The 19,600-nt window shown below is 38.7% G+C and overlaps 1 protein-coding gene across 1 annotated transcript in view; it reads right to left on the bottom strand.

Moving 5' to 3' along the window:
- TMEM132C (transmembrane protein 132C) overlaps positions 1-19,600 on the bottom strand; it is a 444,928-nt gene that overhangs the window by 205,874 nt on the left and 219,454 nt on the right. Inside the window, exon 3 of the mRNA XM_075274803.1 lies at positions 3,617-3,763. Coding sequence (XP_075130904.1) covers positions 3,617-3,763 — 147 coding nt within the window. The remainder of the gene's footprint in view (positions 1-3,616; positions 3,764-19,600) is intronic.

Genomic DNA, 19,600 nt, shown 5'->3' with positions numbered 1-19,600 from the left:
GAACTATATGATATACAATTTTTAAACTGTACATGCTATGTATGTACTGATGTGAAACAACTACTCTAAAACAGTGTTTTCTAGAGAAGGATGTCTCTGATTTGGCTAATATTTCAAGGGGTTGGTCAAACAGCAAAAATATATAAAGAATAAATAGAAATATATAAAATAATAAAATCATTAATATATACCGTACCAAGATGCTCCTGTTTAGCCACTTCCTGATCTCCGACTGGTCTCTGTATACTGGGATGCATTAATGACAACACAACATGGTCATGTGACATCTGCAACCAATTGCTGGCTGTATCTGTGAGCTGTCAACACCAGCTGACATCAGTAAATGCGCCAGTGTGTTTAACACCATTCAGCCAGGGCTACTGAAGGAGAAGCTGAACCTTGGTGTTGTGGACCATCACCTGTCCAACTGGATCCTAGACTACCTCACAACCCGCCCTCAGTATGTGAGAGCCCGGGACTGTGTGTCTGACACTGTGATCTCTAGTACGGGGGGCACCACAAGGTACAGTTCTTGCCCCATTTCTCTTCACACTGTACACTGCTGACTTTAGGCACAACTCATCCAGCTGTTACTTACAGAAGTACTCCGATGACTCTGCTATAGTAGGCCTTATCACTGATGGCGACAATAGTGAATACAGAGACTTAAACCGGGACTTTGTTGAATGGTTCCAGAAGAACCACGTCAGGATTAATGCTGGGAAGACCAAGGAGATGGTGATGGGGTTTAGTAAATGGAGAAGTGCTCCGATCCTGATGGAGATCCAAGGAACATGCATTGAGATAGTCAGGAGGTATAAGTATCTGGGTGTGCTCCTCAATAATAAACTAGATTGGGCTGATCACCTGGAGGCGCTGCACAGAAAGGGCCACAGCAGACTGTACCTGCTCAGGAGGCTGAGGGCCTTTGGAGTCTAGGGGCCACTTCTTAGGGCCTTTTCCAACTCTGTGGTTGCTTCAGCCATCTTTTTCAGCGTGGCCTGCTGGGGGAGCAGTATATCAACCAGGGACAGAAATAGACTTGACAGGCTGATCAGAAGGGCAAGCTCTGTCCTGGGGAGCCCCCTGGACCCAGTACAGGTGGTGGGTGACAGAAGGATACTGTCCATGGTGAGCTCCATGCGGGAGAATAAATCCCACCCCATGTATGAGACCTTGATGGCACTTGGCAGCACTGTAAGTGACTGTCTGCTTCACCCCAAGTATGAGAAGGAGCGCTATCGCAAGTCCTTCCTTCCAACCGCGATAGGGCTATCTACATCAGACCAAACGAAGATCACTCCACACAGAAAACTAATGATTATGATTATGAAGTCTTCCTTCTTTCTTCTTCTGTTCCTTAGCTGCTATGGACTCCTAGTATCTTCTCAGCTTAAGTGTATCTGCTTCCGTAATATATTACTGTGTATTATCCTGTATCTGTATTACTATGCTGCTGTAACATACTGAAATTTCCCCACTGTGGGACTATTAAAGGATAATAATAATAATAATAATAATAATAATAATAATAATTTAATATGGCATTGTCTGCATATGAGGAAATTTTTATATAGTACCTGTAAGGGGGCGTTCACACTACCATTGGATTCCGTCAGCAGTGTCTGAGGCTATTGTCCGTACAAGATTTTAGCAATAGACACTAGCTGGTCTGTCTGAAATTTCCATTCTTTTCAATGGGATTTTATCTTGTGTCCGTTATTGTCCGTTTGTGTCAGTTTACACGCATGTCCGTTTTTTCAAGCGGACCAAAAAATCCTACATGCAGGACTTTTCTGGGCAACAGACTTCTAATGGACAGTGACTGTTCGCCATCAGTTACTGTTTGTTTTTTGTGTCTGTCTGTTTTCTGCGCATGCTAAGAGCATAGACAAAAAAAAAAGGACAATATAAAAAAAAAACAACACTAACTGATGCGAAGGGCAGGTTCACACCAGCGCCCGAACTCCGTTATGCAGGTTTCCGTTTCCCGCCCGAGAAACTGGGCAGGAGACGTAAACCGTCAGGCAGTTTTCAAACCCATTCCTTTGAATGGGTTTGAAAAGTGTCTGCCCGTGAGCGCCTGTGAGTGTCTTCTGCTCTCTGCGGCGAAACCATTTTTTTTTAACTGGACACAAAGTCGGACATGCAGGACTTTGGGTCTGGTTAAAAAAAAAAAAAAAACTGTTTTGCCACAGAGAGCAGAAGACACTCATGGGCACTTACCGGTGGACAGTGAATGCCAGTTTCCATCTTCTGCCGACAGAAAACGAAAACCTGCATAACGGAGATTGGGCACTGGTGTGAACCTGCCCTAAATGACACCGACTGATGCTGATACTAATGTGTCCGTTTTTTTAACTGATCCATTAAAAATGAGCACATTAACATCAGTTAGCATCAGTTAGTGTCCATTAATTTCTGTTATGATAGGTGTCTGCTTTTTTTTTTAAACGGACACCTTCATAAAGGGATCCAACGGTAGTGTAAACCCTGCCTAAATTAGGTGTGAAGCATTGGCAAAGTCTATACCTACTTTAAAAGAATGGAGAAATTATATAGTCCAAATATTGCTGTAGGAGCGTTTGAAGAAGGATAAACTGTCATAGTTTCAGAAGCAATGGGAATCTACATTGGATGCCATACCAAAAAGACTTGAATGGCCCATGATATAATATAAATTATTGGTTCTATATAAGTAAGCAATCTCACAATGGATGAATGGACATAAATTTCCACAGACCGTTTCAAAATCTTATGGAAAGCTTACCCAGAATCATGGAAGCTGTCTAGCTGCAAAAATGGGATTAAATCCATCCCAATGTCTATGAATTTAGAATAGGATGTCATAAAAACTATATAATATGTAGGTTCCAATACAGTACTTTGGTCCATATAGTGTATGGCTTGCCCACCACTATTGTAGCCATATTTATGGCTATAATCCACATGAAATGTGATGAAGAAAACAAATTGAAGGCAATTTTGCAGTTGAGAAATATTGCCTGTGCTTTTTCTAAACACAAGTAGTGTATTATTAAGTATTAAAAGGTCAAAAATGTAAATGGTTTTGAGAATTTTATATGATTAATAATATAGATTAAGTTATAAAATGAAACATTAATAAATTATGCTAGCCCAAATGGTGTGAAAAAGAAAAGCCACTAAAAGAATATAAAATTATCTTATATGAGAATGAATTCTTAAGACACAAGATGTCAATTTATTTTATAGCTAGTACTGGATACAACTGGGTTGCTGCGTTTTTGCTATATTAATAGATGCGCTGTCTGTATTATCCCAGGTTACAAGCTTAACAGTATAAGTCATTAAAATGGTACACAAAAAGGAAATCCCACCTTTGATCCCCACCACTAATTCTAATACAGATCTCTAAAATCTGTTACTATCTGCAATTCTAATACTGTGAGGTCTCTAACTTAGAGTCTACCGTTTTATGAACAATGTATAAGTGGTATACTTAGCTTCTATGCTGTCTCTAGTGATGACTGCAGGTAGGCATGATGTCATCCTTTAACTCTTGGTTTGTAAGTGAGACACACAACCCACTTTATGACTTTATAATCGTACAATCGAGGATAGGTAAAATACATACCTATTACGTGGATTGGGTCCAATTCTCTGGCAAGTCACTGTTGTGGTAGAATGTTTCCCACCATTGCCCAACTCTTGCTTAATGTCCCACGTTCTTGGATCACTGATCTTCACATTAAGAATGTTGACCCCTTTCTTTACCTTCGCCCTATTCGGAAGAAGAAAAATATATGTTAATTTATCCTGCCAATTATTTGCTACATAATTAGCACTACAATAATATATGCAAAAGTAGTTGTCTGATGCTTTAATACCATAGATTTTGGTACTTTGTTTTTGAGGCTAAACATAATTGGAGCTACTAAAGTGAATGAATAATACATATATAGTTTCATCTTGCCATCAAAAATTATTTCCTAACTAACCAAAATTATTTCATATTGTAATAAATGGTCCCACCACATCTATCCTATCCTATCCTATCCTATCTATCTATCTATCTATCTATCTATCTATCTATCTATCTATCTATCTATCTATCATGAGAAGGTGACAAGGAGACTGCTGGAGTCCCAGTATATCGCGACCAGATTTCTGACCTATGTGTGGTACAAGTCGGGTCTTGAATAGGCCTCAGCCCCAGGTGTGTCCTGGGCTTGTTACTGGGCCATAAAAGGCTGCAGAGCCTACACTTCAGGGCAGATCCTGGGAGAGAGATGAGGTGCCTGGGTCTGTACTGATACACTATGTGTCTCGTGAGACTGTATTGCACTCTTTTTGTTGATTTGTGTGGCTGGTAGTAAGCCACATGTACAGTTAGTACTTATTGTTTAGTTAGTTGCTCAGATGAGCAGGGTTTTGTTGCTAATTTTTGCCTGAAGTTAAAGCTGTATTTATTTTGCTTATTTTTGTGCCTAAAGTGAAAGTTTATTTATTTTGCTGTTTTTTTCTAAATAAACCTGTTTTCACCAGATTTTGTGTACCTGTCTCTGACTGGTTGGGTCCGCACCACCATTGCTGCTACCTTCCCCACCCTGTCTGTCTATCTATCTATCTATCTATCTATCTATCTATCTATCTATCTACTTTATCATTTATTAATAATTATTGTTATTATTATTATTATTATTAGTTTAAAAGATGGAACATTTTGGTCTGTCAACTCATTTATGATGGTGTTCAATACACATATCTTGTGTCAGGATCGAACAAAGGGCACTCCAAATAATAAATATGCTATATAAATGAGCATGATGTGAATTAAACTATATCTCCTGGGATATGTAGAGACTACATAACTTCTCTGCCTGCACTTGACCGACCACATACATATTAACCATTTGCTTCAAGCATACAGAATCATTCAGATAGCCTTTGGTGAAGAGCAGTGAATGTAAAACAATGCAAATTCTAGGTATTTACATGGATGCACTCAAAACAGCGCAAGGGCTAAAATGCTTGACCTTCTCCTCTGTATAATACAGCTCTATAAATAGAAGTGATCATTGGTAAGGATACAACAGCTCATTCAGTTATTGGTAAAATATTTGGATTTTCTTTTCTTCTTCAATGTTCACCGTGTTTGGAAAATTACAGTTGTATTGCTTGGATCGTAATGTATGCAGCAATACTCAATATGTGCATTATGTTTTTATTAATTTATATTATTTAGGAAACATTTTGTGATGAGATTAATGTTTTCTTACTTTTTAACTTTTCTTCGCATTAAACTTTATTTAATTTTTTACACATTTTTATGTCCCAAGAGATGTGAATTTGCCATCTTCTGATCACTTACTTGATTCCCTACATATGTAATGAAATGAATTATACTGCCTGTCTCAATCTGACAAGCAGTGTAGTAGGCCATGCGTCTGAGCTGTGCATCCATGATGCAATATGTGTCGGCACGTAAACTTGCATATATTGATCATTTGCACCAGTAAGCTGGCGTAAATTATATTAAATGGAGCACCACTTCATGAAAGTGGTGCGGGAGGTGCAAAAACCTAAGTTGCGAAGAGGCTCTGGCCTCTTAATTCGTGAACATTCCTGAGGTTTTTTTTTTTTCATTCTGGCATGAGTTTTCTGGCATAAGTTGTAATGAATAGGTCAGACAGAGGCGTCCCTGCCCAACCTGACACGTTCCATCCACATTTGCAGAACATGAGCAAGGTACAGAAAAAGGCAAATCAGTTTGAGGCTGAGGCTCCACATAGGGGGTTCTATAGGGAAGCCACCAGCATTTTTTTTTTTAATGTAGATTGTAAGCCCCATATAGGGCTCACTATGTACATTTTTTCCTATCAGTATGTTTTTTTGTTTGTTTGTTTTTGGAATGTGGGAGGAATTCCATGCAAACACGGGGAGAACATGCAAACTCCTTGCAGATGTTGTCCTTGGCAGGATTTGAACCCAGGACTCCAGTGCTGCAAGGCACCACCAGGATTTCTGTAGGTATAATTGACATGCATTTCCACTGTGCAGTGACTGTAAAGCAGCATGTGGGGCCCTGGCCAGACACTACTTCACTTCTTACACTTAACTTTCCCTTTCACACATGACAATTAATGCAATATGTTGAAGCACTGAGCTACTGTACCACATTTTATATCATTTACCATATAATTTGATATTTTATTCTCAGTTGTAAACATTAGTGTAGTTATCTAATCCTTGTGTGATTTCTGCAAGCAGTGTACTGCCCCCGAGCTGGGTTAGAATATTTAAATAAAGTGCTTAGATTTATAAATAATGCATTTTACGATGGGAAAGTGTCCTCTTCCTCCCTTCTAAGAGTAGGTGTCCTTGCCTTCAGGCAGCCTCCTGGTTTTGGCTTACAAATGTTGATGGAAAATAGTGACCAGAATACTACCGTGTAAATGCATTCTAAGGAAGGATTGCCATTATTTTTTCTGAAATGATACATAAGCTTATAACTCATTAATTTAGTAAAATGATGTTCAGAATAGAGGTTTTTTTTGTTGTTGTTCTTTTTTTCTAAAAGTATTCTCAGTTCCCGAATACGCATTCCTTATTATACTAAAAATGCTGAAAAGAAGATGGGCAACTAGAGACAGGGGGCCACTGTAGGGTGTACAGAGTTGGCATTCATACAGTGTCAAAGTGCCTATGGCTAACTAGGAAATTTATTTTGGGGTGCACTGTAGAGCTACTGTACTTGCAAGTATCTGACTGCCATTTGCATTTTACTAAAATAGACAGTATATAATAATTCACTGGGTAGTTTGTTAAATAAATCTATTTCTACAGACTGCTGGGTATTTTTTTTTCTGAAGGGTCTTAGGCAGCATGACTTCATTTCATCTCTGTCTGTGTACTTAAGATGCATAATACTGTGTGCAGGAGCCACTATGGGGCATAATACTGTGTGCAGGAGCCACTCTGGGGCATAATAATGTGTGCAGGGGCCACTATGGGGCATAATACTGTGTGCAGGAGCCACTCTGAGGCATAATAATGTGTGCAGGGGCCACTATGGGGAATAATACTGTGTGCAGGAGCCACTATGGGGAATAATAGTATGTGCAGGAATGTGGTTTACGCAGGGTGGGGGTTCATTCATTCCTAGTTACGTCACTGACTAGTGGTATAGTTAATGTGTTAAGAAGTCCTGCTAAAGGTTTTGTACTAGGGTCAGGAGCTTATAACCTTAAATAGGTTACTGAAAAATATAATTCACCCCAAATAAAACAAGTCCTCAAACAGCTAAATCCATTGAAATAATAGGGATCTCAGAATGACAAAGCAAAAAAATTGCCCCATCCTGAAGGCTAAAACTGGCTACATACGTAAAGGATTAAAATAACCTATATGAATAACCTATGAAAAAAAGAACCCTACCATCTGTGATATTGAAGTGTATTATTAGCACTCCGCACCATGTAGTAGAACAAATCCCTCTTTGTATCTATGAAGTTTGATGTATCTTCACACTACATCTCATCATCACAATGTACTTAACAGAGCCTCTTGTCGCAATTAGAGCAATTCTTCAATCCCCCCCTTGACAAGTTTCACTGTGATACTGCGTCCTCTGGGGTATATGGCCATATAAGCATTGATGCATTGTTCTAATTGTGACAAGTGGCTTTGTTGAATACTGTATATTGTGGTGATGAGATGTGGTCTGCAGACACATTTCATACCTAATAGACACACAGTGGGATTTGTTTTACCGCCACAGTGCAGAGTGTTAATCATACACATCAATATTACACGCTGACAGAGTCCTGATGTGTTCTTTAAAGCTGGCAACTTGGTTATTTTAATAGATTTAATAAAATGTATGTCTCAGTTGAGCACAATTAGATTGAGATTTACGTACTCTGTATTCACCTAACTTTTCTCCTCAGGGTTCGTTCAGTAATATGTAGCCATCCCCAAGGACAACATTGTTTCTAGAAAGGAACAATCATGTCCTTTTTTTAAGGATTTTATTTAATGTAGATTGTGAGCCCCATATAGGGATCACAATGTACTTTTTTTTTCCTTCCTATCAGTATGTCTTTGTAGAATGGGAGGAAACCCACGCAAACACGGGGAGAACATACAAACTCCTTGCAGATGTTGTTCCTGGCAGGATTCGAACCCAGGACTCCAGCACTGCAAGGCTGTAGTGCTAACCACTGAGCCATGGCGCTGCCCCACCATGTCCATTTTAAATAGGTATTACCTTTTCAAACAAAAAATGTTCAACAGATAAGCGGCTCACCTCTGGGACCTCTACCTATTTCAAAGCACCATTTAACCACAGCTGTGGGTGGAGTAGTGGCCATGCTTGCAGACTTGGCTATTCTCAGAACTCCCATAGATGTGAATGTAGAGAGCCTTGCTTGGGCAGATTATCTCTACACATACAACAGTGATGATTCAGGGATTGGGTGAACCCCTCTTTCTGGATCTGTTTAATTTCATATATCCACTTTAATGGCTGGAGCCCACGTTGTTAAAACACCACATTTTACATTACCCATCACAAGTGGATGGGATTCTGGTTAATTCCATCCACACATTGCAGGAAAAATTCTGCTGGTGTTTAGGTACAATAGTTTATATGTCCGTATAGGTACAATAGGGACAGAAAGAGTTTTTCTTTCCATACTTTCTGTGAAAGACATGCGTGGGGCCTTAGCCAAAAAAAGTAATTCTGAACCATCCCTTATTCCGAACTTTGGTAACCACTTAATAAAAAGATAATAAGCAATTGGGTAGTATTATCTAGATACGTATATCCACATGTACTTTCACCTTATGCTATAGTAGGCTCTGACGGCTATAGGCATTACAAAGCCATCACATGCTATATAAAGTTCTATTTATTCCATGCCATCTTGCATATTGAGAACTGGGGAACAGATGCCAAGTATCCTCTAAAGATTTTTTTTTATAGAATTTTTTTAAAATGAATATGCTATTATTATGGACTCACATGACTTGAATGAAAGTTACCTGAACATCCAGATGCATTAAGTGATATAAAGAATATCTCAGTCCATTATTATAAGCATAATGGCTACTTGGACTTGATCCTAGACCACCTCAATCACTGAAGTGGTCTTGTATCCACTCTTAACACTTACTATTTTAGGTTTCTAATTCAGTTAAAATAATTTATTTGTAAAATAGATTTGCCATGTCATTTTTTTGGATGTGGATTTCTTTTGAAAAGGGTGAATGCTATACTTCTTTATGGTGATACTAAGGCTAATTTATTGCCAGTTATATGGCCATAGATTAGTATAGCAGAGGGTAGCACATCAGCTAACGCTTGGTACTGATTGTAATATTATACTAGTTGTCACTTTTGCATTACAGTGCATAATAATAGAATGTGGATTGTCATATTTTAGTTCATAAAATATGTTCTCCATGTCTGTCTGTCATTTTTATTAAAAAAAAGTCTACTGTCTGCAACTGAGTAAAAGTAGCTGAATGGGGTTGAAAATGTCTGCAACAAATTTCCTGCATGAGAAATTTACCCTAAACATCCCTAAGGGAAAGATGATTGTTTATAGGGAAATACAGATATGAGTACCCTCTAATAAGTACAACCATGCAGATTAACTCTTTGGATATTGTATTAGGGACTTGGTGTGCTATAAAACTGAGAGAACAAAAACTTATGCTAGGTTCATACTTGCGTTGAGGTTTCCATTCTTCGGGTCTATTTGGGGATCCAAAAAACACAAACCCAATCCAATTAAAAAGTGGTTAACTGCAAAAACCTGAAGACCCCTTAGACTAAAATGGGGTCTACTGGGTTTCCGCTCGGTTTCAGCCCAAAAACTGCGGAGAGAAAATTCCCGCTTTTCAACTAGAAGAGGGACGGAATCCCTGAATGGTCATCGAACTCAAGTGTGACCTTAGCCATAGATAGAATTAAGAAAAAGGCTTCAGGTTATGTTAGATATGTTCCCAGATTGCACCACAATGTTAATCTGCATAGGTACCTCAAAAGGTGATATTTCTAGACTAGTATTCATACTAGACTGTATTTGAGGTTTGCATTTGTAAAATAAAGATAAAATTAAGAACAGCAGCCAAAGAGGCTTACAGCACTTAGGTGTAGACCACTTCATGGGTAAGATCTAAGGCGCTAGACATTTGTGCCTATAAGCTAATGAGAAGTTAGACTGATTCCCCATCTGTGTGCACTAACCTGAATATGATACACAATATCCAGCATCATCTAGTTAGCAGAAAGCTTCATATTTTGAAAACTTAATTTAGAAAACTACAAAAAGGTGGCGGATTTACTGGAGAAAAACAAGTAACATTGTTATACTGATACTGCAGGGACACTTTCAGGTTGATTTGCTTATTTGATTATAGCAAATCTCGTCCTGATACTCGGAGAAGCCTGATCCTTCCTAGAACTTGCTAAAAATGAGACAGCACTAAATGTATGGGTTTTGCATAGTTTATTTAAAAATTGCAGATCAGGTTATTGCTATTGTGGCATAAAAAGCAGATCTTGCTGACAGAAATCCTGGATACCCCATGGATAAAAGAATGCTTATTTTTAAGGGGTGATGCAGCTCTACTGTTCAGACCAAGAATTGCTTTACTTAGCAGAAGTCTTAAACTGGAAGAATAGCTCTGGATGTGTCACAGCTGGTATTTTCCATCTGCTCCTCTACAGACGCTTTCTATTTTGTCTCAGATTTATAGGCTTGAGCTGCCTGGTTGGGTTTGAAGCAGTGCTTTAAACAAAATTGCACTCAAACCAAAAGGTTTTGTTTTGTTCTAATGCCTTTAATGCCTTAATCTCATCATAACGTCTTGGCTCTGCTCTATTAAAAAAAAAAAAAAAAAGAAGAAAACCCATATGCTTCTAAGTCAAGGGCTGCCATTCAGTAAGAAAGAAATGATTCTGTGTCCTATCCTGGTGTAAGAAACAATACTTTATCATATACTGTACAGTGAAACCTCATTAAGACCATCCATAATTACATTAGAAAATGGGGGGGGTCATCTTACAGAATATGGTGATCATGCATAGGTTATGATGAATGTAGACAAAAGGGGACCATTTAAAATATGTGGGTGTTTTGACAGGTTTTACTTTATAAGGCCAAGGCCCCATGAGTCGTATCCGCAACACTAAAGCGCTGCGGGAAGAACCACTGCATGAACGCATTGCGGTTCTTTCCGCAGCGCTTTTAAGAGAAAGTCCACAGAATTTTCCTCAACGAATTTTCTCCTAACATTATAGCTACGGGAAAGCTGCCGGCGTTCCCATAGATATAATTGACATGCTGTGATTTGCAAAGCCACAACGGCTTTGCAAATCGTAGCGTGTCCGCGCTGCGATCATTCCGCAAAGTGGGGATGGGATTCGCATTTGCCTGCACTGTACAATACCGTGATTTTCCCGCAGCGTCTCCACTGCGGACAAATCGCAGCGTTTCCAGTCTGTGGGGCCCCGACCTAAGAGAAAAAGAAAAGTGGGTGGATGGAAGTCACTCTCATTAAAGTAGGGAACCAAGGAATTTGGCTTTCCTCAAGACAATTTCTGAAAATCCAGTGAGATATGAAAACACTGGAGGCAAAGCTTTATAACATAACAGAATTGAATGACATAATGTGGATCTTATTGATGGAACTAGTTTTCCGCTGGCTACACTGGGCTGTGCAGATGAAGGTATTCTCTGGTTTTCACCTATGTACAGTGTCACTGCAGGATTAACCCCATATTCACTGAATAGTCGCCAGACTTTAACAGGAACCCATGAGGAACGTTAGACAGTAGTATGTATGGACTCTAGAAACAGACCATGAGTATGGATACCAATAACAGACACAGAGATGGAACCAGGAGCACTAACACCAGGTTTGTTCCAGGAATATGACTAGAAGGTGGTCACAAGAATATGGACACAGCACAAGAACATAGTCCACAATGGATCCAAAGGCCAGTAGAGCAGAAACATAATCAGGAACAGCCAGGAGTCATGAATTAGGGTCCATTCACACGGAGTAAACGTGTGCTCATTTTGGCAAAATACACGTGTAAAGAATACACGTGTAAAAAAAAAAGACTCCCATTGACTTCAATGACATTTTACAAGTGTATGTTAACGTGTTTTTTTATGTGTTTTTGTAAAAAAAATGTCATTGAAGTCAAAGGGAGTCTTATTTTTACACGTGTAGTTTTTACACGTGTATTTTGCCAAAATGGGTGCGCGTTTACTCCGTGTACAACTTGGAACAGACTTCACCAGGAACAGATTTTGAACAAAGAGACAGGATCAGAGCAGGGAAACACAACTGTATTATCCTAATGCAGCGGAGGGCTGAAATTACGAAATTTACAAATTACTATAAAAAGTCTCGAAAAGAGTATTTACAAGGGCCCCATGCACGTGGAGCATTTGAAGCAACTGCCCTGTTCTTCAACAGATCACTGCGGTTTTCTTGATGCAGCAGTAAAGTCCTAAATTTAATCCAAAATGTGCTTGGTGTGGCAAATGTTTACCCATCCAATTACATATTGTAAGATAACTGGCTTCCTAGGAAATTGATCCTATTCTGTGTGTTTGAGAAGAAACATAGACTGCGCACACCACTGAATGGTGACATTCTCTGTACAGTGCTGCAGAAAACATTGACTCTATATGAGATATGAGATATAAATAAGAATGGAATATCGTTAATATATGAGTCACAATCCATTCTGATACCAACAAAAGGAACCATACCGTCTTTAATAAAATATGTCCTACACTTCATTTGTGTCTCTTTAAAATAAATACAAATAAAATGGAGAACATTTTTCTTTTAAGAAGCACTGAATAGACTTAATTTTTTCCTTTTAGTGACTCATGTCAGCGAGAACGAATTTCCTTTACTGTTTTAAGAAAGTTCCACATGCTAGTGAGCTGATGCATTGTACTGTATTTCATTCTTCGTCATACTATACACATCCCAGCTACATTTTCTTTTTTTTCTCCTTTTTATATTTAGATTGAGAGCCCTATATGGGGATAACAATGTACATTTATTTTCTATCAGTATGTCTATGTGGGAGGAAAGCCACAGAAACACAGGGAGAACATACAAACTCCTTGCAGATGTTGTGCCAGGCGGGATTCGAACCTAGGACTACAGTGCTGCAAGGTTAACCACTGAGCCACCGTGTTGCCCTGCACATCACAGCTACGTTATCTGACAGTGCAATGTGTCGCTATCACTTTATACAATAACTATAGAGCTGCTTTGATAACTCTGATAGACTTTTTACTTTATACTATTTTTTGTGTTATGTTCTTGCAATAGAACCTCCATTACAATAAAGTTTCCTGTCTAAAATCCTAGCACAGTAACACAGTTGACAGAAGTCACAGGTCTAAGAGGATATCAAAATTGTAGGCATCACAGTGGTTCTCAGTGTTCCTGATATATTCTTTGATAATATTATGCTGGATAGATTACAACAAGAACTTGCAAGATGAAATTTGTGATGAACACCTTAGACAACAGGGGCAGCTCCATGTGTTCACAAGGAAATTGTGAGAGCTACGCAATTCTGCTGGATCATGACACTTTAAATGAATCGGCTATACGATTTGCTAATATCCCTGTATCACCAATATACCACTAACCCCTATGAAAGTTAACAAGGGGTTAAATATTTGGTCACAGCCGTCTGATTGTACTTTAGCTCTGACCTATTCGGCAGGTATAACCAGGGTCTTGGGCATAACAGTTCCCTAGTCAGCTCACCCACATTAGGGCTACCCTGCCTGCACCTCTATCATTCCCCTCAGGGAATGAGGGGAATGTAGCCCTAATGTGGGTGAGCTGACTAGGGAACTGTTATGCCCAAGACCCTGGTTATACCTGCCGAATAGGTCAGAGCTAAAGTACAATCAGACGGCTGTGACCAAATATTTAACCCCTTGTTAACTTTCATAGGGGTTAGTGGTATATTGGTGATACAGGGATATTAGCAAATCGTATAGCCGATTCATTTAAAGGCTTATCTATAATTCACCTGTCCCCATATACCAATTAATCTTGGACTAATATTTTAGAATCCTTTTAAATTTATTAAAAGTTATGTTTTAGAGTTACTCCCTCAGTGAATTGTTTATGAATTTGAGTAGCTATCCCACAGTGACATTTGGATCATGACACTTGTCTGCAATAAGAGTCTACCTGTACCTGATGTTTAGAGATGTTGTATTGTTTGGGGATGAAGGTCCTTTAGGCCTTACTAGATGGCTCATCTTAGTACTAAGTATTTGTGGAGAGTAGAAATTGTGCACCCCGTGTAGATCCATGTATTTGGTTATGTTACGAAATGCGATGAATAAGACCTGTATTAGGCTAAATATAGATAATATCTTGTGGCTTCATCTTGATTAGATTGGAAAGAATATTTATGATGTTAAAAATCCTAATTTAACAAATAACCAATCTGTATGTTAATTTATTGGTACACGTGCGACAAGTAGCAAAAAGCAGCCGGTTATTTAGAATAGTGAAAACTACCGTACTGGCACCTAATACTCATGTCAATAAAAACATATGCAGACTGTCTTCCATTCTAAGGTCCTTCTGTACAAAAGCCCACACAGAATAAACCACAACATAATACACTGCATAAATATTGTAAATTGGAATATTTTCATATTTGTTTATCTCATGCTGTCAAAAACAGTGTCAATAATTAATGGTTATTCTAAATGTGAATATTCTTAAATATGTATGTAAAAAACAACTCCTAGCACTTATACTCCAGTATTTCATACCCCCAAGCTGTGCTTATTTTGCTGACCTGCTATTAAATAATACATTATTTAAAACAATAATCAGTATTGGAAATACATTCAAGAATTCAACTCAGGAAGGCTGCACGGACATTGGGAACAAATAGAAACTTTATTGGGCACATTTAGTTATATTTCAGAACCCCATACCCATATACCCTATACTTGGCTCTCTTCCCACAACCACTAAAACAGTTATAAAAAAAAAAAAAAAAAAAAAGTTATGGTGTTCTATTTAAAGACAGTAAATACAATACAGTAACGAATATACAAAAAATACAGCATAAGGCTAAGGCCCCACAAGACGTCCCGCAGCAATTAAGCGCTATGGGAAAAACTACAGCGACAATGCATCGTGGTTCTTCCTGCAGCACTTTAGATAGAAAGTTCGCTCTCAGAGTTTTCCTCCGTGGACTTTCTGTTACAATTATATCTATGGGGAAACTGCTGGCATTTCCGTAGATATAATTTACATGCTGCGATTTTGAAAACCGCGATAGTTTTGGAAATCGCAGCATGTCTGCACCACAGTTTTTTACTACAAACTGGGCACGGGATTCGCTAGAATCCCATCCACTTTATAGTTACTGTAAAACACCGTGATTTTCCCATGGCATTTCTGCCGTGGGCAAATCGTGGCGTTTGCGACCCGTGGGGCCCCGGTGTAAAATGAAGTTCAGTATATCTTTATAGTTAAAGTTTTTATTACAATAGAGATGTATATAGAGTACATTAAACAATCTGGGGCTAGGTTTACATCTGTGCGAAGTCTCTGTTGAAGACTCTGCCACAGAAACCACCGAAAATTATCAGAGAGAAAAGTCCTTTTCTTCTCCACCAGTTTCAGTATAAAACTGGAAATACAGCTATTCAAAGTGCCTATCCTGGCAAATGCTATATCTGTATATACTGTCAATATATAGTGAATTGGCGATGGATCATACTACTAGAGCCTTGTTAGGGAGAACAGAAGAGCTTGATTTTTACCAATATGAAGCAGTATATTCCTAACATAGTAAAGTATGCTCCAAAACTCTCCACCAAACAATTGTAAAAAACAAAACAAAACAGCAGTTATACATTCATGTAGGAAAAGCAAAAACAGAAAATAAATATTGAAAGGTCCTGTCTGATAAAAAAGAATTCTGCTTTCTTTTCAATATAGAGCCATTCTGGGCCATAGGTCAGTATCTCAGTTTATCCCCATGAGTGGTGCCAGAGATGAGGAAGGTATAATATTAAAATTTCTTTAAACCTGGTCTGTATTTCTCATAGGCCATTAGAGCACTTTCCATATAAGCATAGCCAGGAGCCCATAGCATAGACTTCAATGAAAACAGAATTAGGCTGAGGCCCCACTTTGCGGACACACAGCTTTTTTTTGTTGTTGCAGATTTTGCTGTGGTTTTTTGACCCAAAGCCAAGAATGGCTACAAAGGGAATGAGTAACATGTAAGAAGTTCTTATACTTCTACCTTCTGCTCAATCCACTCTTGGGTTTGGTTCAAATAACTACAAAAACTATGCAACAAATAAAGCTTTGTTTCTGCAACGTAGAGCCTCAGCCTTACACCCAAGCTTACCTAGATTTTACTCACAAGTGAGATGTTGTCTTATGTTGTCTTATTCACTTTGCAACGTGAAAATGTTTAAGAAAAAATCATATTTCCTTTAACATAATTTTCCTTGTCTAAATAGAATTCACTCTTCTATACTGAAAAGCTTATTTTTCATCCAACAAAATATAAGTGAAAAATTAAGCCCGAAAAGACAACATTTCTAAAATTCTAGTAATTAAAACGTCTCCTTGTCTAGCTATTGCAATTTTTTTTTTTTTTTTTAGAGCGGCTTTGCATACAAATTCCAACATGTAACAAAGTGAGGCTAAAACTTACATTTATATGACAAATACTCGTAAATGAATGATTGAAAAAAAGAAACAAAACAATAATTATATTAATGAAGACAACAAAGGGAACGGAGAGGAATGAGCAAAACAAAGCAACTTCAGACAAAAGGAAGCAGAAAAAGATCATGACGGATACAGAGACTGATGTATTTCCAGACTAGGAATAACTCACAGTGGTATATTTAATCTGTCTGGATTTACAACCTGTTAACATTGTGCCTGGAGCATAGATAAACATTACACACTCATAATAGTCATGAAATCTGTCACTGGGGTGCTGTTTAGCTTGGATCAGCTGGTTAGTACCGATCGAAGAATTATAGCATACGAGTTGCTAAGAGTCTCTCCAAACCACTCGAGTGAGCATACTCCTACAGCTATAATAGAAAACAGAAGTTGACATTGAGCCAGATAAGATCTAAGGTAAGCAACAAGCTCCACAGTATAATGGAATTGTCTTTAATACCATAAACTCTTAGGTGCCTTGTATCTAATATGCTGCACTGAAACTTCAAGAGGCATTGATCCATGCCTATCTAGATGATTAGAGTATTACACAGAAGTGTCAGAGAGTTTGCTGCCTAGTAAAAGGTTTAGTGTATTAAAGGGGAGCTTCGAAAACATGAAAGATTTTACATTCAACTTGAGTACCCTGATCTGGTTCTACGTAATGATCTTTCTTGGATAAGAAATTTGCTAACTTCAATCCATTAAAAATTCATTACTGACCTCATCTGGCCATCAGAAAGAGGCAGAGATGCCATTTGGCTAGTATTTTAGCATTCTGGCCGGTGAAAATGAATCTCAGTGCCAATGTTATTAATAAGACAGAAATATCGAGAGAGAAATGGCAACCTAGAAAACAGTTGTCAAAAATATGCTTTCATTTTATCATTGATGTTATACAAAAATGACTGTGGTTACCAATGTTGGACGTTAAAGGGAATGTGTCAGGTCCATAATGCCTCCCAAACCAATAACCATACCAAGTAGGGGTCTTTAATAGGGGCAGATACGTACCTTTCTTGACACAAACTGATGAAGTAATGTCATAATTAGAGATGAGCGAGTAGTATTCGATCGAGTAGGTATTCGATCGATTACTATGGTATTCGAAATACTCGTACTCGATCGAACACTACTAGCTGTTCGAAGTTAGGATTCGATGCAGAACCAGTGTTGATTGGTGGAATGCTATACATTGCCAATCAATGCTGGTTCTTCTCTTACCTTTAGAAGTCTTCTCCCAGCGCAGCGTTCCCGCGTCCTCTTCCAGCTCTGAATTCACTCTGCTTAGGCATCGGGCATGCGCAGTCGACTCTGCCTAGGCCCGATGCCTAGCAGAGTGAATTCAAGGCCGGAAGAGGACGCGGGGACGCTGCGCAGGGAGAAGAATCCAGCCCGACCCTCACTCATTTGGTAAGTAGAATTTGATCGAATGTTGCCTACCCCTGAAACGAGCATTTCCCCCCATAGACTATAATGGGGTTCGAAACCTGTTCGAACAGTCGAACAGTGTGCAGCTGTTCGTATCGGATTTCGAACCTCGAACATTTTAGTGTTCGCTCATCTCTAGTCATAATAATCATCTTTGTATGGATATTCAAATCACAGTGCACAGTGGGAGGGGCCTGATATGTCATATTTACCTACAGACAGTTTCAAATGCTCCAGTTCACGTCTTTTGGCATTTTCAGCTTCTATTTTATGGTTGTCTGCAGGCAAATTTTGTTCAATCAGTCCCTACCTCCGATACACTTGCAGGCTGATTTGAATATCCATAGAGATCTCTATTGGTTGATCAGTTTGTGGCCAGAAAAGAATTTTTATTCTCCTATTAAAGACCTTTACATAGCCCTACTATTGGAGTGGAAAGCAATTTGGAGTGGAAACCGGAACAAAATCTGCAACAAAAAAAGCTGCGTTTCCGTAACGTGGGGCTTTAGCTTTGAACAAATTTTCCCACAAAATATAGTTATGGTATTTGCACAGATTTTGCATGTTTTTTGCATTATTTAAGTCAAGAGTCAAAGAGAAGTCTAGGAGGAAGGCAAGCAGAACTGGAAATCTTCTACTTCTCTTTTTTGGCTACATTGTAAGTTTGTACGTAGCTGATGTATTTAGTTCCCAGAAGATTGGATACATTTTTAGCAAACTCGTATTTCGGCAAGCAATGGGTATTCAGGAGTTTTTGGCCACTGGGTGTACGCAAGATTGTTCCAAATTGATGACAGATAAGAAATGATCATAGGAATTACATGTCATACAATATTCTTGGCTTTCTATGCATCATATTCATGCTGTGCCTAAAATCTATTTGCTCTCATACTTCATTATTAAAAATGAATGTGTTGCAGAGCTCTTTATACCTGGGCATCTACTAGACATTCTAAGGGATAGTTCACACGTAAAAACTGCCAGGCTTATTTAGGTCCCCCCCCCCAAAAAAAACGCTTCCTAAATAGGAAACGTTTTTTTGACCTTGAGGCATTTTTGGAGCGTTTTCTGGAGCTGTTTTGGTAAACACTGGTTTAGAAAATGCCAGTCGGTTTTCCCCTCCCCTAAAGTGAATGGACTGTAAAAAAAAACGCTAGGCGTTTTCGGTCGCGGTTTTCTGAAGAAAAAAAAAAAAAAACTAGCCGTTTTTCGCCTCCCATTCACTTCTATTGCTTTCCTCAGGTGGAATCCACCTGAAGAAAGGTCATGTCGCTTCTTTTTTCTGCTAGCAGCAAAAAACTGCTAGCAGAAAAACAAAAGCTAGCAGTCTTCATAGACCACCATTGTATGGAGGCAGATTTTGAGGTGAAATCTGCTGTCAAAATATGCCTCATTTCCCCTG

Source organism: Leptodactylus fuscus, chromosome 1 (assembly GCF_031893055.1).
Source record: "Leptodactylus fuscus isolate aLepFus1 chromosome 1, aLepFus1.hap2, whole genome shotgun sequence".
NCBI classification, from domain to species: domain Eukaryota; kingdom Metazoa; phylum Chordata; class Amphibia; order Anura; family Leptodactylidae; genus Leptodactylus; species Leptodactylus fuscus.
The sequence above is the reverse complement of the archived record's forward strand: the minus strand, read 5'-3'. Positions and strand labels throughout refer to the sequence as shown.